General features: G+C 46.3%; 1 protein-coding gene across 1 annotated transcript; it reads left to right on the plus strand.

Moving 5' to 3' along the window:
• Positions 1 to 493: 493 nt before the first annotated feature.
• PRDM8 (PR/SET domain 8) lies at positions 494 to 23,090 on the plus strand. The gene is made up of 9 exons (XM_042856273.2): positions 494 to 1,028; positions 2,837 to 3,034; positions 3,587 to 3,739; positions 14,562 to 14,747; positions 15,472 to 15,606; positions 16,420 to 16,565; positions 18,666 to 18,886; positions 19,740 to 19,971; positions 20,546 to 23,090. Exons 7-9 carry the CDS (start codon positions 18,668 to 18,670, stop codon positions 21,844 to 21,846), a joined length of 1,752 nt encoding a protein of 583 aa, XP_042712207.2. The 5' UTR covers positions 494 to 1,028; positions 2,837 to 3,034; positions 3,587 to 3,739; positions 14,562 to 14,747; positions 15,472 to 15,606; positions 16,420 to 16,565; positions 18,666 to 18,667; the 3' UTR covers positions 21,847 to 23,090.

Below are 23,090 nucleotides of genomic sequence, written 5' to 3' on the forward strand. Positions count from 1 at the left end.
ATAATACAGCGCTGCTGGACACAATACTGCTTGGGAAAACCATGGCATCATTGTGTTGCCTTTAGTATAAAATTCCATCTAGCTCACATTTCTGCAGGAGAAACAAAAATGGTGCAGTGGAGGGTAATAAAGTGGTGTCTTCTCCTTCCCATGCCCATAGATCAAATCCGTGACTAAATCATTTTGGTGTCAATTTCACTCTTATGCCAACGGAGAAGCCTTTATTTTTTCTTTTACGCTCCAGTTCTAACGCCAGCTGGTTCTTCAAATGCTTTAGCACTACCACTGGCTCTGCTTAATGTATAGGTTCCCACGTTAATCAGGTCGGGCTCGGCTTTAAGTCTAAACAAAAGAAAATTAGCAAAATCATTGCGTGTGGAACTAGAGAAGAAATTTCCAAAATACACTGGAAGCCAACTGTGCTGCTCTACATAACTCATCCCCCTTGGCAGCCTTTTCTGTTTGGTCTTTCCTCTTCTGCCCTCCATCGGAAACAGGGAACATTTATGCTGCCGGGGCTAAACGAGGGGAACATTGCATTGCCCCGAAGAGTCTAGTTTTGCTCCCAGACGCTTTGACTGTTGTGGACGGTGTGTGTTACTGTTGGGGGGAGGAAGGGGGGGTCGATGTAGGAATAACAGGGGCAGACAAGAGGCAACTGAAAAGCACCAGCATCCAACTTTTTGTGCCTCTCTGTTTCCCTCTGCAGAGCCTCGCTCTGTTTTGCTTTTCTCCTGCTCCTCGAGGGGGAGAAAACTGGCCCCACGCCGGGCAGTGTTTCGGGCCGAGGCTTGTCCCTCCAGCTCCCCCGGTTCCCCTCTTGCCATCCGCTCGCTGAGCTCCCCCAGCTCACACCGTGGAGGGGACCTGGGCGCGTCTCCTCCTCCCACCCAAGCCCCGGCTCTTTGTCCGCCGCTGCCTCTCGCCCCGGCTCCTGCCCGGCCCGTCCTCCCGTGCGGACGAGGCGGCTCCCGGATGGCGGCTCCACCCGCAGCTCCGGCCCCCGATCACCCTGCCCGGCGCGCGAGGTAAGCGGGGACATCTGCGGGGGAGGGCGGCGGTGGCTGAAGTGCTCGCGGCGCTGCGGGCTGACGCCTCTGCCCGCTCCAGGGACCGGCAGGCGGCCACGGGATCCGCTTCCCTCCTCCCTTCAGAGCGTCCCGGGAGAGGCTGGGGTCCCTGGCTCCCCGGCTCCCCCTGCAGCACCAGGGTGGCTCTCCTCCTCCTCCGCTCCCTCCTTCCTTTCCCTCTCTTTGCTTTATTACTCGCATTCCCCTTCCTTCCTTCCTTCCTTCCTTCCTTCCTTCCTTCCTTTAGCTCTCTTACACACACACCCACCCACACACACCCTCTTTCATTTTATTCCTCCAGCTTTCTTTAGACATTATCGAGGAGACAACACTCCTGCCTTGGCAGGGGGAAGGACCGGATGACCTAATAGGAGGAGCACCCTCCCCCCACCCCTCCTCTCTCCTCCTAACGGGGAGGGACTTGGGCTTCCAGCCACAATGGGGCTGAGGATGAAGGCACGTGTGCCATGGACACCGCTCTCCTTCGCAACTGGACTCAGTCCGTTTCATCCGAACCTAAGTGAGGACGAGACCGGTACTGAGAACCAGAGGGGATGAGGTTACAGGGGATGCTTTCTATTAGGCCCGGCTTAGGTTTGTTGCTGTTATTGCTTTGGGTGTGGAGCCAAATTCCGAAAGGCAATGGAGATCCTATGCTGAAAATAGGCTTGCCAGCCCCTGGGCGAAAACCATGGGGGCAAGGGACTTGAGCATAACGGGTTTGTTATGGAGGGCAACCTGAGATGGTGACAATACACACACACACATGCACAAATCCGCACTCCCGAAGAAGTTGACTTTCCGTGTGTCTCTCATATTTAAAGTGAACGCTTCCCCCTTTCGTTCTCCATCCCAGTGTTTGAATGCAACTTTTGGAAAGTCCGAGAGCATCGCCGATCAGACCAGCGAGATTATTCTTTCTCCTGTTATTCCCTGGATTCCCACTCCACTTATTGTGCTTCCCTACCAGGGCTCAGCTAAAAATAATAATTCTTCCCTTCCACTGCTTTCACCCAAGTGTCAGAGCCGGTTCACTAAGTATTCACCCCCAAATCCTCCAGTAAACATTAATCAAGATGGATAGTGAATACAAAATATGTCCCCTTGCCATATCTGCCTCTTAATCCCGAGAGTAATTCTGGAAAGCAGCATTATACAATGCCTCTATTAATCCCTTACACGAACAAATGCCATTTCTGACCTACTACATTTTATGTGACTGGGGTCTTTTCAGTCTGATTTTAGCCTCGTTAGAGAAATGTTCAGATGCAAACGGGGCGGGCGGGGGGAGCGCGGTGAGAGACCATTAACGTAATATGATGTGTATTTCAACCAAACAAATTTCTGTTATGGAATCAAATAACACAATCATTCATCCTATAATTACCTGGGAGTGGTGGATATGTGGTGGGGAGGGGTAGGCTACTCCTAAGTAGACATGGTGCTGATATCATGCTTGTTTTCATTTAACTGATCATTTTCAAAGCCTTCTGAGTGAAGTGACCTAATTCGGAGCTGGATACGGTGTTTGGCTAGATGGTTGCATGGGCCATTCTGGGTTGCCCAGTAGGTGAAACAAACTACTCCATGTAATCCCAACGAGTTGGGATTTGCCCAACGAAGGGTTGGTTATCGCACTGCTTGAGATTTCTCCATCGTGTAGTTAAATTAATACACACACACACACTTTTACGGCTTTATTCAAAACCGTCTTCTATTCTCTCATCATCGTAATATGCACCATTGCCTTTGATTTTATTAATTAGGGTACCAAGGAAGATAACGAAGGGTCCAAATAATGAATGACTCGATGGAACGAACTAGCATCCAGAATTCTGCAAGAAACAGAGTCTCATATGCTTGCTTGCTACGAAGAGCAGAAATGGGTTAAAACAACATTGTCACCGTTAATTGTTGGCAGCAGATTAATACTGTGCCGGGGTCGCATTATTAAACCAACCAGGGTGAGTGTGCATCGCAGGGAAGTGCTTATTGTTCCCCTCTCCTTTTTGACAATTGCCACTGGATCGCTGTAACGCAGTGTGCATTTGTCGAGGCAAAATACATGAAGCCACTTAGCAATTCTCTGAACCCTGATTAAAATTCCTTAAAAAAAATAAATCTACATTCTAAATCAGCTGGTGATCAAATTGAAAGCGGCGTTTCTGCTGGAGTTTGGTTATTTTGGACGATCAAGGAGGAAAAGCGCTCTCAATCAGGCAGAGACACTTTTGGGGGCGTGGGGGGGGGGTAACCAGTTAAAATTATTTGGCCACATTAAATCGTTCCCGTACACAGAAGACTAATGCAGGACATTTCGCCACTCTTCACAGTTTTGCCTCACCCTCTGTATGTTTCAATTGAAAACCAATTAAAGGTTTCTATAAATCTGTTAGCACCCCTTTTATGTGGGGCCCTCTGATGCATGCTATATTGCCCTTTAGATGCCTCTTCCTTTTTTTGTTTTACAATTGTTGTATCAATATAATGCTTCCTTTCTTCCTCTGTCTCTATAGATACAGATATACAAGGCAAACTAAAGGTTTCAACTGCTATTCAGCGCCTCCTCATTTGTCCCGGAGCCCTAACAGTGGTGCCTTTTCTTTCCTGGCTGCTTTTCCCTGCTTCTGGAGCAGCAGTTATGGTAGAAGCAGATGGCTACTGATTGGGTGAGCTTTGTGGCTTTAATACTGAATACTTTATGGAAAAGGACTTTATCATGCTTGGTTGGTCAGAGGCACAACGGGATGAGATTTATGACTAGAGAAAATAAATCTCTTTAAGTTTCACCCCCTGTGTCAACTTGCTCTGGCAAAGCCAGAGCTGGAAAACCCCGCATCTTTCCCCTCCCCCCTTCTTTTCTCCCAAAGTTTAGCAAACGTCTGAAAACTTCAGGAATTCTCACTCGCTGAAGCAGCTGCATCAGGTTTCTCAGCCCTTAAGGCTGTGGTGGGAAGGGAAGTTAATTGCTCGTTCACAGGCTGCAGGTGTCATCATGTAGGATCAAAATATGTTCAGAAATCAAGGTGATCCCCTAGGTGGGCTGGGATGCGGACCTGTGCAAGGACTGAAGATTACACGGTTATAAATCCAGGCTGGGAGATTCTGATGGTGGCATCCTAATAAGCCACGCAATGCAGGGTGGCCACCAGGCTTTGCTCAAGGAGATGTTTGGGTCAGGCTGCTGGTGGCCTCCCCTCCCTGGCTTTAGGGCACATCTATACTATGAGTGAGATTTTCAAAAGGACTCAGCATTGGCCTCACTCTGCTCCCGTTGGAGTCAATGGGAGTTTTACTGTCATCTTCAATAGGACCAAATTTAGACCAAGGCCCAGTGCTTCTGACCAACACAGCTCTGTCAGTGTTCTGATTACACACAGCTAGGCACTTACATCCTTAAAGCATGACTCAATTTCTATCTATCTATCTATCTATCTATCTATCTATCTATCTATCTATCTATCTATCTATCTATCTATCTATCAGAGGGGTAGCCGTGTTAGTCTGAATCTGTAAAAAGCAACAGAGGGTCCTGTGGCACCTTTGAGACTAACAGAAGTATTGGGAGCATAAGCTTTCGTGGGTAAGTAGTGAGGTTCTTACCCACGAAAGCTTATGCTCCCAATACTTCTGTTAGTCTCAAAGGTGCCACAGGACCCTCTGTTGCTATCTATCTATGTTTTTTTCTGTTTCTACATGCTCATCACTTGTATCTAAGCATTGAAGACATTACCTGTGTCCCCAAATTGCACCAGACAGTCAAGGAACATGGTCCTTGGTCATGGTAAAGGTCCCATCTATATTACATGCTTTTAACAATGATTGGAGATAATGTAACCAGGGCCCTTGAGTTGAGGTCATTGAATTTCTAGGGCAGATGAACCTTTAGACACAGCAGGATTTAGCATAGACTCTGGCCTTAGAGGCACTTCCCCTTCAATTCCTCCCACATTCAATATCTCACATACTTCTCCACCATTGGGGAGACATTCCCCATATCAACATATAAATTCTTGTTTAGCATTTTTTAAGCAGTTAACAAACCAGTGATTTTTTTTCACATTTCTCAAACTGTCCTTAGTATTTCTACCAGGTAAATATTGTAGGAACAGATTTTCAAAAGAAAACTAGTGATTTTGGATTCCTTAAATGTTGGTAGCCATTTTTTACATATCTTAAAGGTACTTGATTTTCAGAAGGCAGATGTTCAGCATTTGCTGAAAATTCAAACTGTTGGACACCCAAAATAATTAATCACTTCTGAAAATCTCAGGCTTACATTTTCTCCCAATTGTTTTAAGGTCATAATTAATACATGTTTGGTAAATGCATTTTCCAATCATGTCTCTATTATTTATTGAATGCTTTGGCGAATATAAATTTTTGTAGAGCTAAATAATTACTGAGCACTTGCTAAGCTTTTCTCAGGTCTGAAGCATGCTGGAAGCATTTCACGTGAAGTTGAAGTGCAGTTGGGGGCTGGAGAAATAGCAGAGAGAAAAGGAGAAGGTGTCCATGGTTTGGATCTTTCTCTGTAGTTTTCTGTACATTGGATTAGAGAGGGCTTTAATAAACCTGTATGAGGGATCTAAGGTGCCTTATGTTTTTGTTGTTGGGACAGAGATTGTTTTATCTTTGTGGGAGTGAGTTTTAGTAAAAGTCTGAGTCTGTGGAGAGTAAGCTTGAGAGTCATGGTTTTTCAAATGAAAATTTGGGACATCTTTCCAAATATCATTGACATGTATGGCAGAATGGGGGCCAATTAGGGGGAAGGGAAATATAAAAGGAATGAGAATGTGGGACTTGTCTTGGAGGTGAGTTGAGAAAAGGGTGAGGGGACTGTGTAGTGGGACTAGTCCTTCAGCAAAGCATCAAATTCAAGAAAAGCATTGGAGGGACTACTTAAAACATTTCCATAATGGTGCGTGGAACTGTCAGTAAGTGTTTGTTCGTTGAAATAATTCCTCTACACAAATGTTGGTGAAGTGCTTATCAATAGACTGGGGGATATTTAAATAGCCACTTGCTCACTGGTAATGTTTCTCTAAGGCCCAGGTGATGCATGCTTATAAGTACTTAACAAATACATTGAGAAATGTGTGTGGTGTTTTGTCTCAAGTCACTTTCTTCCAAAATGCACCCGTCCATTTTATGGGCTCATCTGTCCCTGAGATACTTACCTCAACTTTATGCATTCCCCCAAGTGATGACCATGCCTTTGTGAAAGACTATTCCGCCACGGCGAGACATCAGTCTAAACAAGAGACCTCTTCCTTTGATCAGACATCTCGGGTGCCAGGTCAATGTCCTAGCCATAATCCAAACCACCCCCATTAATGCAGCCACCAAGGACACTGCTCGTGTCTGTGGGACACCTACATCTCCCAGACATGCTTCCCACTCCCATGAAACAGAAGTGTATACAAGACTATTGTTGGGCAGACTGAAAGGGTTTGGATACAGTGTTAGGAGGATTTTGATGAACTGCTTCTCTCTATCCCATTTTTATAAAAGCTGGACAGTGAAGCATGTTTGCTTACCCAGTGCTTAACTAAAATAGGGATTTAGATGAGACTGAGATGCCTGAGGCAAAACTCAAAATAAGATGGATGTGATGCTAATGGGGTGAGGGGAAACATCCAGAAGAAGTGGAACATGTAATGTCTGTTTCCTCTCTTATAGGGGTAGGTGGTTCTAAACTCTAGGAGGCCTTTTGAACTTCTGATTGCTCCTGGGTTTCTCAGGTAGAGCAACAGCCTGAAGAGTTGTTTCCCACATGTATCCAAGAGGTTGTGACCAAATAAAGTTATCCATGTCTATTGTACCTCCAAATTAGATGCTGCTGTAATTTCTTCTCCATGGAGATTCCCTCAAGGAGCATTCAGAAACTTCAGCTGCAGCAGAAAGAAACAATCCATTTACTTAGCAGAGTGTGATAATAATAAAAAAATTGAGATATCCTATCTCCTAGAATGGACCTTGAAAGGTCATCAAGTCCAGCCCTCTGCCTTCACTAGCAAGACCAAGTACTGATTTTGCCCAGATCCTTAGGTGACCCCTTCAAGGATTGAATTCACAACCCTGGGTTTAGCAGGCCAATGCGCAAACCACTGAGCTATCCCTCCCCCCCGTGGAATGTGATGTATGGATCACATTATACCTGTGTTCCATAGACTGCACTGGCAACCAATTTGTTTCTGGATTCACTTCACTTGATTTTACTTTATAAAGCCTTATATTGTTTGTATTCTGGTTATTTTAGATACCACCTATTTCCTTAACTACTGCAGTATTGGAGATCAGCTGAGATACCCTCCCTAGAAGTCCCCAGATTTGAATGATAGTAGATGGATGCAGGACATAATCAAGTGTTAGGGCCGGGGATCTAGAGCTTCCTTCCAATGTACTTCTAACAAAGCCTGAAAAGCTTTTATGTTCCCTCAAGCCTAGCATAAGTAAAAGGTATGGTTGAGGTGAGTTTCTTCCCTAGGTTTAGACTTTTCCCAGGGGTTATTTGTGTTTAATTAGTGTAGTTCATTATAAAAATGCATAGACATGATTGATGGGTGCATATTTTGTAAAAGGAATAAATAGATACTTCCTTGGGCCTCCATTATTCTCACCTCACTGAAAAGAGAAGCAGCAAGATTTGAGGCAGCATCTACCATTCGGAAGTGGGGAATCAAAAGCATCTTTTTCCCTTCTCCCTGAAATATAGATGGAGGAGGGAAGGCCTTTCAGGACCAGGTCTAAAAGATAGGCCCTATCTCAACTGGGAATGCAGGAATAAATAGGTGAAATTCTATAGCCTATGTTACGCAGGAGGTCAGAATAGGTGATCATAATGGTCCCTTCTGACTTTAAAATCTATTAATCTACAAAGAAAGATCTTTTTACTACAAGTCTGTATGCAGTGATTTGATCTGATTCTAACGAATCGGGGGTGGGGAGGAAGCATTATTTGACATGGATAGGGATGGATTAGCCCGCCTATCTATCTAGCTTGCCTATCATACTCATCCCCATGGTAACTTTACATCTAAGAAAAATCTTTAATTGAGTGTGACTTTTTAAAAGGGTAAGTAATTTTTAGGTGGGCAAACTACATTATAGAAAATAATCCATTTCACTTTACACAGACTTCATTTTCTGCTCTGCTTTTACTATGGCAGAGCAAAATCTTAGGGAAACGCCTTATAATTCCCTCTTTTACCTATTTCAACTACTTTTTTCTTCCTGTTAGTAAGAGCTCCCCCTTTTATTATGTTTATTCTATTCATTACTGTATATTAACTCATATACATATATGAATGTGTGTGTATGTGCATTTATGTGTATTTATGTGGATGGGTGTATTTACTCCCTATACACACATATTGCCCATTTCCCATACCAGTGCCTGATATCATGTTGAATAAAGTTTAATGCATATGACAATTAGCCAATAATAATAACGTGCTCATTTCAGCAATCCAGTGCCCTGTCGCTGTTCTTTTGCTCCCAGCTATATTATTTAGCAAATCAGTCCCATTTAGTTCCACTTTATTGCCCAGTTGTCGTTTGAATTTATTATTAAATATCTTACCCAGTGTCCCCACGATTTAGGAATCTCTCTCTTCCTCCCTCCCCCAAGATTTAACGTCAATTATGAGTCAAACAAGCAGGATCAAAAGCCTCACTGGGTTATCTGAATACCATCCTTCATTTGTTAGAATCTTCGAGGGGAGTTTCTCGCAGGAAATGTGCCAGATAGAACTCCCCAAATCATGAAAACGCGGACTAGAGTTTCCATTCGGATTTAGCTTTGCATTCAGGCTGTCACTGAGATACCAGGGGTAGGGAATCGCCCATACAGTATAGGGAACAACACGTGATCTGACAAAAGGCAGGAGACTGCTTGCCCAGCAAAGTGGCATGTGTGATAATTACAGTAACAACTCAGACAATATGTGGCGTGGGACTTTTCCCTGTTTCCTTAAAAGCTGGGGTCTATCAATTAGTGCTTAATAGGGACAAATGACAATAAGTCAGTGGGAGTGGGAACTAAAGCACTAATGCCAACGAGTTGATTAGGAACTGAGATTACCAAAATCCCATCATTCCCTGAATTCCAGCGAATCAGAATAGGGGGCTGGCTATTTAACATTGGCTACTGTTAAAAAAAAAATCATTCCTCTTTCTTGTGAATGGCACATTTTTCACGTGGTGTGAAAAAATAGTCACATGACTGATTACCTAGCTGAAAAAGGCAAACGTGAATGCACGCTTAAGGCTTCCAATAATAGCAACAACCCGCTGATTTCTCCCTGACTGTAGCTAAGAATACGATTGGGTCAAGGATATTCTTCACGCTGGGTTTGAATTGCAAATATTTGCAGATAGCGGGGTCTCACCTTCCTCGCCTCACACACAGACTGTAGTCATTCCCCTGCGGGTAACAAGCTCAGTGAGACCTGGTTAAATTCTCCCTCGGTGCAAATGTCTCGCTGGTTCTGTACATCCCCTATTTGTGGCGACAGAGAAAGACGGTGAAAGAGCGCGGTATCTGGTCCAGCACTCTGTTCTCACTGCTACTTATCAACTAATCCCGCTGAGCACCCATTCTTTTCCCTAGCTTCAGACTGAAATAACATAAACCTGAAATCAATCCGAGGAGGAGCGTTCATATAAACACACACACACACATACATGTATTTCCATATTAAGTAATATATATTCCACATCTTGATTCTAACCCACGTATTGACGAATCTGAATAATACACAGTGTGTGTGTGTGTGTGTGTGTGTGTGTGTGTCTCCACATCTTTATGGCACTCAGATATTTTGGTAGGTGGGTTAGCACCAAGGTAAAGCACACACTGCAGGAGGACAGATTCTGATGTAGACTGGTCTCTTTGACTAGCGTAGGTTCATGAAACTGACTCACCATTATTAAGACGTTTGTTAATTCGAGTTAATTAGCACTCAATTAATTCAAGTGTAAACAGGCCCACAAATTAGTCTAGACAAACCCAAAATGACTACCTCGCCAGTACCCACTTCTGGCCATTCCCGATCCCCCAAATATACCTAGGGACTCTAGTTTATGTGCAGTCCAAGCTAAGTTATTAGAATGTAGACTATGCCAATGTGGAGTTTCTTGACTCTTTCTAAAATATCAGGGGTCAAATGTACCTCTCTGTCTCCTCTTAGCTTTCGCAAAGATTGTGTTATTTGTGGGGGTGGTTTTCAGATCTTCTTCATTTGTATTTTTGACGAATCTTGCCAACGTGTTTTTAACTGATTCCATGTCATCGGTGTCTTTCCTTATCTCTACCTGGACTTTGAAGAGCACGTTCAAGAACCCAAAGTCATCTTTACAATTAACCAAAATTAATGTCCACTGCAAACGCTCACCATGTGTTTTCCCAGCTAGACACCAACATCACCTTTTATTTCATTCCTCAGATCCCTGGGTGAGCATGAGCATAGAAAAAACACCGTGGAAGGGAAAACTTTTCTGAGCAGTGTGGTTTGACGGTTAAAGGGGACTGGGAGTCAGTAGGCTTGAGTTGGTTTTCTGCTCTGCCACTGTTATTGCCTTGCTGAGCGAGAGTGTTCAAGTCCCGTGACGTCTCTCCGTGACTCAGTTCCCCCCTTTGTAAAATGGCGATAATACTACCTACCTACCTACCTTTCTAAGGCCCCGAAACAAGATTATGCGATGCAATGTGCTGTAGATATTATTATTTAAGAGTGGGACTTTTATCTGTATAGGGACTACAAGATCAGCCCCACGTAAATATTTTGTAATGATTGTTGTGGCTCCAATCCACTACAAAAAAGCCCGGGTTCCCAATCATGTAACCTAAACCGCCAGTTTAAATAGCCAGTGCTCCTGTAGTTTACATCTGAATACGCTGAGTATAAAAAGCTTAGCATACTGTATATTTAAAATGGATGCTACCGTTTTTTTATTCAAACATTTCATCCTCCTTTAGTGCTTCTCCTCGCCCGCCTCGATATCTGCCCCTCACAGCGGACCATTTCACAATGAGGCATTTGGGAAGGGCCTGGTTTGAATTATAGAATCATAGAAGGATCATAGAAGACTAGGGTTGGAAGAGACCTCAGGAGGTCATCTAGTCCAACCCCCTGCTCAAAGCAGGACCAACCCCAACTAAATCATCCCAGCCAGGGCTTTGTCAAGCCGGGCCTTAAAAACAGGAGTAAGCCTTACTCACAGGAGCGCCAACAATTTCTAGCACGAGTAATGCTTACTCACCATTAGTTGTAATGGGGTTGCTTGTCCGTGTTCTGAATTGATGACCTTCCCCTGATCATTTTCTCATGACCACCTAACTGCGAAAACAAAGATAATCAACTGTTGGGGTAGAGTACGCAGCATAAACGGGACGGTCCAGAGTATTTCCTTGACAGCTGTTACTGAAATGCACCAAATTACCTGAATATAAAACAGTTACTCTGACCCAGACACGCACATATAGATTTAGGTATGTCCTCTGCACACGCACATGTATTCAGTACGAGTTGCATGCATTTGAAGTCATGAGTATAGATTTACATTAAAACTACTTTTGATTTGACCTATTCTCGCTGTCCCGGTTTTACTATAGGGCCTTATGAACCGTCCCTCTCCCTAACAGACTCTGTAAAAGCTCTTCTTCCGTGGCAATAGATTAGAACACAGGTTCTTGAATGTAGCCTTTTTAGTGTCAGAGCCGTACATAGACTCAGCAATGGTTTACCTGATGGACACGCAGCTAAACTAGAGCGGGATTGCTTTGAATGTTGCTAAAATCAGAAATTTGAAGACAATTCAGAGCAGAGCATGTGTACTGCGAAAATCCTGAGTCGCAGCAAAATTCTTATTTCACTAATGCCTATTAAACATAAGGCCAAATCCTGCTACCTTCATTCTCAGGGATTACTCGACTAAGTGAAGAAAATTTGTCCTAGCAGGGACCATCTATGTCATTCACTTTTACTCCACCCCTTTAAAAGAAGCTTTCAGGGTAGCATTGTTCGTCTTAGAGCTCTTCTTTAAGAAAACCAAGTTGCTTCTGTAGACCAAAAATGCATTTCTACTTTTATGCACCTCGTATGTTTTGCCACACATACTTGCTTGGTGCTAATTACAAAGGCTAAAATAAACTGAACTTGATGACCAAGGTGAGATCTGCTAAAAAAGTTTTTCTGTAAATGAGGCATTTCCCTGTTTTTGCTTGTGTGCGGTTTAATTTGAGATACTGAATTCAAACTTTGATTTAAAAGAGAGCTTTCTAGGGTGTTCCTTGAGAGGCCTGGTTCATTTTATGTGTTGATGATTCTTCACAGCAAGTGTCTGTAATTTCCCAGCCCAATTTTTGCAGTCCATATTTAGACTGTAGGAGAAACTTGCTACAGTAAATAATGCAGGATCTCTCCCACCGTTTGTATGACAGAAGAGGACTGAAAAGTCACTTGCTGAGCTTCATAGTAACACTGAAGCTATGCCCTATGACAGGATGTGCGGAGGGAATTTAATCTCTAATATGATTTTGGTTGATCACATTTCTCCCACTTATGCAATTGGGCCCGATCCTGCTTTCACTGAAGCCATTAGGAGTTTTGCTATTGACTTCAATTGGAGCAGGATTGGGCCCACTACACATACGGGCACTCCCCCACATCAGTTATCTTGAAGCTTCTTTCCATTTAGTTTAGAAAAATAGCCATCTCTTAAATAAAAAACAGATATTGTAGCTTTCTTATTTTTTGCTTTTTTTTCTGGACTAATGTGCCAAAGACTGTACAAAACTAAAGGCACAGGATTTTTTTTTTCGGGAAGGGGACTGGCTTTGTTTTAGCATGACTATTCACTTAATATTTTAATTGGAAACACAAACTTTAAAAGGGGCCGGTTCTGGGTATAAAACTATTATTCTGTGAGGCTTAGATGAAGCTGTTGACTGGGGTTCACTTTTATAGTAGCATTCGAAGCTGGATAAATGCACACAAATATCTTAACAGTCCTTTTTAGTGTCAGGGAATTTCGGTCAGTGATACTATCGAAGCAATTTCAAACTAGTTTATGTACCGTGGGGTACCTTAAAATTCTCGCAAATAAAAATAACGGGTACATTTTCTCTTTCCCCTATTAATGAGGGTCATTTGGACAATTTATATCACAAAGCAAGAACAGCATCATTTAAAACACAGGGAAAAAATCTTGGAGGCAGGAATTAATGCCTAAACTGTGTTTACTCCCATATCTGTAATGTTATGTCAATCTCTCGTCCAGGAGACGAAGGGTTTTGTTGAATTAATAAGATAAATGTTGAAAGCATATTATATGCAGCCTTTAATCCTAATGTCAGAAAAAATCGTAATTATGGGGAGGATAAGTGAATTTGAAAGTCAACCATTATCCAACTCCCTGATTGCAAACTATTTCTATTCGCCTCTGTGAAATGCTTTCTTTCTTTCTTTCTTTCTTTCTTTCTTTCTTTCTTTCTTTCTTTCTTTCTTTCTTTCTTTCTTTCTTTCTTTCTTTCTTTCTTTCTTTCTTTCTTTCTTTTCATCTACGTTGTGTTGGAAAGGATGGAGATAGGTGAGGAACTGGTAAACAGCCAGTCTTTGTTCTGAAGGTGCCATCCGTATAGTGACCATGTAAAAGGACCTTTTCCTGTACAAATAAAAATGCAAAACTTATTGGGAACTTTCCCAAAGCTTTGAGAAAGGCGGGCTCGCTAACGGGCTAAGGGCTGTACCCGCTTCTAAAAAGAGAGCAATAATGTGAACCAAAAGGGTGGTTAGGCAGGGAAAGGGCGAGCTGCAGCACCGGACGGCCCAGCCTCCATAACAGCTGGGGAAGGTACTAGCCTCGCTTTTAAGCGTCAATACAGGCCGGCGGAGTTTGAAAGCAGTCCCCTGGTGCCTTTGATATGGACCGCGGTTCCCTGCGGAATCCGTATCTAGCCTCGAGGCGCTCACACCTAGGGGCCATTCCTCTCGCTGCTGCTGCCAACCCTGCCTCAAACATCCCCCCTTCTCCGTCTCATCCTAGCGCAGGGAGAAGGGACTTGCGGTTCCCCTGCAAGTTTGCTTTAGTTCTGCCTGGTCCTTTTTTGTGTGTGTGGATTTTCCCTTCTCATAGTAAAGTGGTTTATTTGATGGGGCTTTATGGATCCCCTTCTCTGGGGCTCTTTTGTACTGGGGCGGGGGGGATAACCCAGTGCAGGAGAGTTAGGTGTCACTAGTAGGAAGAGGGGCTGCTAAACACAACCATAACCTAGTGGATGTAGAATGTGTGGACGAGAATCCCCCAGGGAGTCTATTCCAGGCGAGGCACATTATCACCAAAGCTAATGGTCTAAAGGGGACCTGAAGGGAGCTGGGGTTTAAGACGTTGCCTTTGGAAAGCCAGAGGCGGCAGAGAGAAGGGGGGAGGGGAAAGCAGTCCATGTTAAGCCGTTTAATTTCATTCTCTCTCTCTAACTTGCCCCAGGGGCTTTCACCTATGGCTGCGGTGTACCAAGCGGATCTGAGTTGGCTTCCCGACGGGACAAAGCCATGTGAGAGCTCAGGGATTCTCCTCGCCCCAGTGCGGAGAGGTCAGTGACAAAGCAGGGCGCTGTCCCATCAGAACCATCCTGCTCTGCCTCCCATCTGCGAGGGATGCAGGGAGCCGCAGGTCAGTGGGTTAGGAGTTCTCCTGGTCCCTTCTTTTGCTGCGCTCTCGGCCACACTGCCAGCCCCAAGAACCCCTTCCTGAGGTGACCCAAGGTGTCAACTTACGACACTGCTATCCAGCCAAAAGAGGAACCCCCGCCCTCCGCCCTGCTATCACTACCCTCCCCTCATAACGTTTCATCTTCCGCCCCGTATGTGCAGAGCCTGGACTAACTCCCTCCTCGCTATTCCTTACTGCTAAAACGTGTTTATTCAGAGGAAAGGCCCTTGTTTATTCCAGGACTAAAGAAGAAAGGTTCAGGGCAGCGAGAGAGCCGGAAAATATCCCAGACGAAATGGGTGGAGGGGATTTATTATTTTTATATTATTATATTTCATTTTAGAAAAAAATTGCATGTATCTTTCATAGTCTCTTTGCAGAAGAGAGGGGCTCCCAGGGGAAGGACCCTGAGTACATTCACCCTGGAGGAAACTGAATGCCAAGCCCATCTTACTGTGGGCAAGAGGATCTTTTGGTTTCTAAAATGAAAGGAAAAACGACACCAATAGACCACAGAATAGCCTATGACCTGGACAGACACTTGCAAGCCAAAGTCAGGGCCAAGGCTCTTCCTTGCATTGTAAGACCAAACCCCGTTGGCTGAATAGTAACATTTCCGACAGTCCCAGTCCTGTCTCGCTCGTTTTAGATCCCAAAGTTTAATAGTTTGTGCAATTCCACACAGGGCTTTAAAGATCCAGAGAATACCTCCCCAGCAAGGGATCTTTGCTGAATGAACAAGAGGAGGAAAAATTCTGCAACTGCACGGGGCCCAAAGCCAGGGAGTGGATTGTAAATGCAGCGAGATACTTGCAAACAGGTGAAGATTATCTTCAGAGCGAGCAAAGGGATTGTGTGTATCTAGAAGGGTGGCTATTGGGCCAGGATCATTTGTTATACATAGCCGGTTTAGCAATGAAATAAGAAGGGTTACTGTAACACGGGGGCATCTAAATACCCCCCCCCCACCTACCGTTAAACTTCGTCCTAGCCTAGTTAACAGCCTCAGAGTGATGCTTGCTGACTAAGGAAAGGGGTTAAATTCTTCCCCTTAATCCAAGCAAGTATCTAGGAGTTTCCCCTCTCCAGGATCACCATCTGTAATGGGAGCGCAGTCTCACGGTGAGAGCCTCTAAGAGGAGACTTATACTGGGAATGTTTCTCCTTCTTCTGAGATCCAGGCTGCAGTTGGGCTAGACATTCTTGCTGCCCACACATACCAAAGTCACAATCATCATCGTAATAATAAAAAGCATGCTGAAGAGGTTTTCATGTCATTCCTTTAAAATAAAAGGTTCCTCTTTTATTCTTAGGCCGCAAAAAGTGCGTTGAGAGGATGCTCTCAAAGCATTGGGCTCTGGGATCCCAAGGAAAAGGTGGGGGGCGGGCAGCACCTCCAGGAAGCGAGCAGGAAGGGGAGAGGGAGGGGAGACAGGCAGGGAAAGCGCCGAGCCTACTAAAGAGTTAAAGGGAGGGGACGTGGGCTGTCACGCGTCATTGGGCAGATTATGTGCAGCAAACAAAAAGTGTGCATCTGTGTGCCAGTCAGTCACTGCATCGGGTCCATCTGCACAACTCGCCCTCTCTCTCTCTCTCTTTCTCTTTCTGTCTCTCCTTCCACCTCTTTGCCCAGAGCACCCAGGACAGCAGCCCTACCCTTTCCCACTGCCATGGAAATACATTGATACAATAGACACTGGGGGGAACACGGAGAGCAGCCCATCCTTGGCCACTTTCGGGTTTCCTGGCGTTTGGGATTATATTCTGACCTGATTCCTGGTAAGTAAATACGCGTGCGGGGGGGAGCTCGGGGTTGGTTTCTTTTCTTCTCCCGGGGTTTATTTTCTAGCAGTAAAAAGCACGGGGGAGACAAGCCGCCGGGCAGATCGATACAAAGGAAAGGAGTTTTCAAGAGAAATAGACGGGGGTTGAACATTGAGCTCCGCTCGGTGCAGGGAAACAAACAATGACTGGAGGTGGCTTTGCTTTTGGCGAGCGCGTCTGGCTGTGGAGAAGGGGATCGAGGGAGAAAGAGAGGACCACGGGGTTGGTTTTTGTTAAGGAGTGGGGGGCGACAGGGAGGAAGCGAGGCAGGGAGCTCTGTGATCCCCGTGGAGGGGGGGGGTTATTCTTAGTGTTAAACCCCTGCTCCAGAGGAGCGTTCCCCGGTATTGTTACACAGAACTGCGATGAAAAGCTTGTGGGAAAGGGATTTAACATTAAATAAACAAACAAACAAGGGAGGGAGCTCGGGGGGAGGGAGAGGCTATATCACTGAACTGCAGGGAAATGAAAGGAGACGAGAAAACAGGCACGTTTTTTAAAAAAATCCTAGAAGCGGTGGGTTATTTGATGCTCTTTTTATACTGCTCCGAAACGGGCAAGGGGGTGGGGGTGTCTTTCGCCACCGTAGAATAATCAATGAAGTTGCACGTTTGAGGGTTTAATTTCGCTCTGGGTGAGAGACAAATGTGACACGGATTAGGGCAAAATACACCGGTAGTTTGGAAATGCCAGTTTTAGAGGCATGGTCTAGTGTTTTGTTTTGTTTTTTTAAATCAGTTTTAGAATTGAAGTGCTTAATTGGATGATAAATCACAGGAGGATAAATCAGCGACAGTAACAATATTATTCTATAATCACCCGTTTTCAATAAATAATTAGGGGCCGCTATTTCCTGGCCCTTCCATCGCTGGCTTCTAAAGAAATAAGTTACTGATGGCACAGTTCTCTCTTAAAATACGGGGGAAAGCCATTTAAAAGGGGTTTATACAGTCTGCCGGTAGAATATTTTTTAAAAAAAAACAAAACAAATAATATAGATCGATGCCACTTAAAAAGGCAGCCACAAACTAAGCTATTTGTAAATGGAGGCAGAATTCCCAACTCGTTGTGCAGCTATTCCTCTCTCTCTGGGCTTTAAAAACCGGAGTATAGAGGATCGGTACTTTTGGGAAAAAGCTAAGCCGAGGGTGATTTAAAACGGGAAGCCCCAGCGCTAGACACCTGCCAATATCACAGTCCCGTTTTACAGCAGGAATGTCATAGATGGGAAAGTCAGAATTCACAACTCGCTTCACAAATTGTATTCACAGCCAGAGACTTTGCTGCTTGTATCCTACCTGCACATTCCCAAGTCACATTTGATTGAATCTATCCCCTTGTATGACAAGGTAACTGGGATTCACCCTCATCCATAAATAAGCGTGTCGAGGTAAAAAATAATTACCTCTGCTTGCGGCTTTTAATTAAAGTCTCGGAGGGAAAGTGCTGGATTATGATAATGAGCAGACATACGTTCCCTCTTGTAGAGTAGAGCGAAAGGTTAGCTGACATGAAATCAGTGACATTGACAGTCCACTTGAAATCCATTCGCTATGCTCTCCTGTCACAGCGTGCAACAGAGCACCGGACCTCTCTTTAGAAGAAGAAAAAACCCAGCACATCAGCGCTACAGAATCTTGCTCGGATAAAAACTCCTCGAAGTTGCTTTAGCTTTAGAGGGTCAATATGCAGATCTCCCCCCCCCCAGCCCCCGCGTGTATGGTTAATGCACAGAGCCACCTATTATTATTCCTGTTATTAGGGTCTCCTAATAAATGAATCACCGCGACAGCTTCCTCGAACCTCTCCTTTCATTCATTTCAATACGCCGTCTTTATTTTTTAACTATTGCACAGATGAGAGCGGCTTGCCTGTGCTGTCAGTTTTTCAAACATTTTAATTAGGAGTCACGATTAAGTGGGACGTTTTTAATCCTCGTTTTCCCCTAAAATCAATGACACTCTTACTTGGTATTAACAAAAAAACAAAACGTGTTCCGTGCCCTCAGTACAAGTTATGTAACGCGTCTCCTTCCCCTGTTCTCTCCGCCCGTAGTGATGGAGGACACCGGCGTTCAAAGGGGTATATGGGATGGAGACGCCAAGGCAGTCCAGCAATGTTTGACGGATATTTTCACCAGTGTTTACACCACCTGCGATATCCCGGAAAATGCGATCTTCGGCCCTTGTGTATTGAGCCATACTTCTTTGTATGACAGCATCGCTTTCATAGCGCTTAAATCCACTGACAAGAGAACCGTCCCTTATATATTCCGGGTAAGGATGGTTTGGTTCCAAGATATAACCGCACTAAATTCTCTCCCCGCGTCCTTTGCTTTTGCAAAGGAGCCGCTGGGACACCAGGATGCACTTTTGGAGGGTGGGGACTGAATTCACTAACGTTTTCCACTTCACCCAAGGTTATTCCATACAGAACTCAAATTGCCCTTTTAATCGCTTGGTTGTGCCGATTGATTAATACAGATCGGGCCAAATTCTGCTCGCCTTCGCCACACCCGTAACCCCGTTGACTTCAAAGGGACTACTCCTGTGATGAAAGCCAGCAGGATTGACCCATCATCAGCTGTCATTTGCATATGCATCGAAAACCTTTGGGAAAAAAAACCCCAGATGATTATGGTTGGAGATGCCTTTCCAGAGCTGCCGCTTATGGTGGCATTTAAGATAGACTGAACAGATGTTTCAATTTTTAAAACATTTTAATGGATTTAATGCTCTTTTAGCAAACCTTGCTCTCCCTGTACATCTTTCCCCCACCCACAAAAGAGGAGGGAGAAGTGATCATTTGGAGTCCTGGAAGGTTTATTTACATTATTTCCTTCACATAAACCTTATGCAGCTGTGGTCATGTAATTGTGCCTTTATAAAGTTTGGGAGAGAACAGGCCGCATTCACATTGTCCTTTGCTAGCACAAATCAATTAAAACGTTTAAATAGTAGCTGGCAGGATTCAGTGGCCCAGAAAAGCCACAGGTATTTTTCAAGACTTGCACACTTCCGACAAGCGCCAGTGCCTGGCCTTTCCGGAGCCCGGTGAAAAGTCTGTGGGGGTGAGGAGTGGGGGAATACTTGGCCGCCTCTGATTTCTTGCATTCCCTTCCTTATGTAGGTGGACACTTCCGCAGCAAATGGCTCCTCCGAAGGGCTAATGTGGCTCCGTCTGGTCCAGTCAGCCAGAGATAAAGAAGAACAGAACCTAGAAGCTTACATCAAAAATGGACAATTGTTTTATCGGTCCCTACGCAGGATTGCCAAAGACGAGGAGTTATTAGTTTGGTATGGGAAAGAACTGACGGAATTACTGTTGCTCACCACCGCCAGATCCCACAGCAAGATGAACGGTAGGTGCTGCTTCCAGGCCAGGGGTCTGTATCTCCCCCGAAGAGCTGGGTTGGGTTATCTTTTTGTTTTGTTTTCAAGAAGCGATCTAAACCATTTAATGCCAGTGAGAAAGATTCCGGTGAGGAATATGCAGCCCACAACGTTAGAGAGAGGCGAGGTGCGGACTGAGTTGAGCAAATTAGCTTGACTAAAGGGATGTTAATTAGGTAGTCCGGAGCATCACTTATAAACATATTGGAAATGCAAGATGAGATTAGGGGCTACAATCTGTTAGTTTAGACTCCACGGGCTCAAAAGCAAAAAGTGACACGGATAAAGGGTCATTAATTATTATATGACTATTCCGGTAGAGCCTAGCGGCCCTAACGATGGCTGGGGCCCTATTCTGCCAGGCCCTGTCCACACACAGAGTAGAAGCCAGGCCCTGCCCCAGAGAACTGAATGGGCTCCGGTCTCCATCCTCTGCCAGTCCGGCAAAGATGCGCGCCCTTCCCAGAGTTAGCGGAGGGGGTTGGTGCTGCCGGCCCGGAGCGGTGACTAATCGGTGTTGTTGTGTGTTGTGTCTCGGTGCAGGGTCGCCCCCGTACGCTTGCCTGGAGTGCAGCCAGCGTTTCCAGTTCGAGTTCCCCTACGCGGCCCACCTGCGGTTCCGCTGCCCCAAGAGACTGCCCAGCTCGGAGCCCAGCCCCGCCGAGGAGCCGCGCGGCAAAGACAGCGGCAAGGAGCCGGCGGCCAGCCTGGGGCCCGGGCCCAACAAGTACAGCAAGCCCGGCGGGCCGCTCCACCCGCACTACCCCGGCCCCGCCCAGGACAGCAGCAACGCCAAACCCTCCACGGACTTCCACAACCTGGCCCGCGAGCTGGAGAACTCCCGGGCCGGCGGCAGCTCGCCCAGCCGCAGCCCGCACCCCCCGCCCGGCGCGGGCAGCAAAGCCAAGCGGAAATACCCGGAGGAGCCGGGCGAGGAGCGGGGCCAGGGGGCCGGCAGGGGGCGCCTGCCCTCCTCCCCCAAGGAGGACCTGGTGTGCACCCCTCAGCAGCAGTACCGGCCCGCGGGCAGCTACTTCGGCCTGGAGGAGAGCGGCCGCCTCTTCGGGCCGCCCAGCCCGGAGACGGGCGAGGCCAAGCGCAGCGCCTTCGTGGAGGTGAAGAAAGCCTCGCGCGGGCTGGAGGCCGAGGCGGCGGCGGAGGAGGCGGCGGAGCAGCAGCAGCCGCAGCGCGCCTCGCCCGCCGGCGCCGGGGACCCGCTGCTGGGCGCCCGGCCGGGCGGGCCGCTCTCCGGGGGCAGCCCGGCGCGGGGCAGCGCCTTCACCACGGTGCCGCAGCTGGGCGGCAAGGCGGAGGAGCGGAAAAGCGCCTTCTCCCAGCCCGCCCGCTCCGCCTTCCCGCCGCACGTGGCGCCGCTGGGGCTGGCCCCGAAGCTGGGCAGCCTGGGCGAGCCCTGCCCGGAGGCCGCCGCCCGCCTCTACCCGCCCGACCCGCTGGCCGCCAAGCTGCCCGGCGGCGCCGAGCTGCCCGGCGCCGGCGGGGCGCCCAAGCAGAGCCCCTTCCTCTACGCCACCGCCTTCTGGCCCAAGAGCTCGGTGGCGTCGGCGGCCGGGCCGCTCCAGCTGCAGCTGCCCTCGGCCCTGACCCTGCTGCCGCCCTCCTTCACCTCGCTGTGCCTGCCGGCCCAGAACTGGTGCGCCAAGTGCAACGCCTCCTTCCGCATGACTTCCGACCTGGTGTACCACATGCGCTCGCACCACAAGAAGGAGTACGCCATGGAGCCGCTGGTCAAGCGCCGCCGCGAGGAGAAGCTCAAGTGCCCCATCTGCAACGAGTCCTTCCGCGAGCGCCACCACCTCTCCCGGCACATGACCTCCCACAACTGAATGGGGACGTGTGCGGGGGGGGGGGCTCCCCCGTGTATAGTGACAGGGCCACACACACCCTCCCAGCAGCCAAACGGCCCCCCCCCGGCCCGCCTCTGCCCATCGCTGGGGGCCTTTTCCAGGGCAGTCACAGCAGGGGGGGATTTGATCCCCGCGGGCCTACCTTTTCCAAGCTGATTTGGGGTGTTTCAGAGACAAGGTGGGTGAGGTGCTATCTTTGATCTGCTGGGGAGAGAGAGGAGCTTACCTAGGGTGACCAGATAGAAAGTGTGAAAAATCGAGACTGGGTGGGGGGAAATAGGGTCCTATACAAGAAGAAGCCCCGAATATTGGGACTGTCCCTAAAAAATTGGGACATCTGGTCACCCTAAGCTTACCCCGAGCTCTTCTTCGGGTTTTTTTTTTTGGGGGGGGGGGGTTGTTTTTAGCAACCGACCTGAGATACCAAGGTCAGATCCCCACTTGCCAAAATTAGCCTACCTTCATTGTCTTCGATGGAGCTGTGATAATTTACATCAGCGGAGGATCTATCTGGCCCTTGATTTTCAGAAGGCAGGTATTTAGCACTTTCTGATAATCAGGCCTCTTGAAGGTGTCTCCTTTTGAACAAACACCCCAAGTCATTAGTCACTTTTGAAAGTGTAGGCCTTTACCTTGCAGCATACCAGACCAAGAGGGGGAAGGGTTGGATTTTTTTTCTTTCTTCTGTTCGAATGCACGCATTTTCACTTTCCCCCAAAAAATAAATAAAAATAAAAAAACTTTAAAACTAATAAAGTACATTTTTTAAAATGTCATATATTGCAACATATTGATGCATTTGTCATACCTTTCTACTTAAATTATTAAGCACTTATGGTTTAGATGTAATAATTATATGTAAGGGTAAATTTTTATTTTAGATATAAAGTAAAAAAAAAGGAAGGAGGATGCAATGCTTTCTGCATTTGATGACAGTTTGTGTTCTTTCAAAAAAAAAATTAAAAAAGGACTTGACACTATTTAAGTTTCCAAGGGGGAAGTGCATGTATCATGAAATGATTATGGACTTCAGTGCAGAATGTCCTCAATTCTGTAAATATGTATTTCCTTTTAATACAAAGTGTAATTTTGTGCCAGTGAAATGAAGTCTGCATAGTTATGTGTTTCTTTTTTTTCCCTTAAAAAAGATTTTATTCAACTTTATAGTTTATCTGGGTATGTTGGATGCTTTGACAATAAATGACTTTATTTTCTTCAAAGCA

Source organism: Chrysemys picta, chromosome 5 (assembly GCF_011386835.1).
Source record: "Chrysemys picta bellii isolate R12L10 chromosome 5, ASM1138683v2, whole genome shotgun sequence".
NCBI lineage: Eukaryota > Metazoa > Chordata > Testudines > Emydidae > Chrysemys > Chrysemys picta.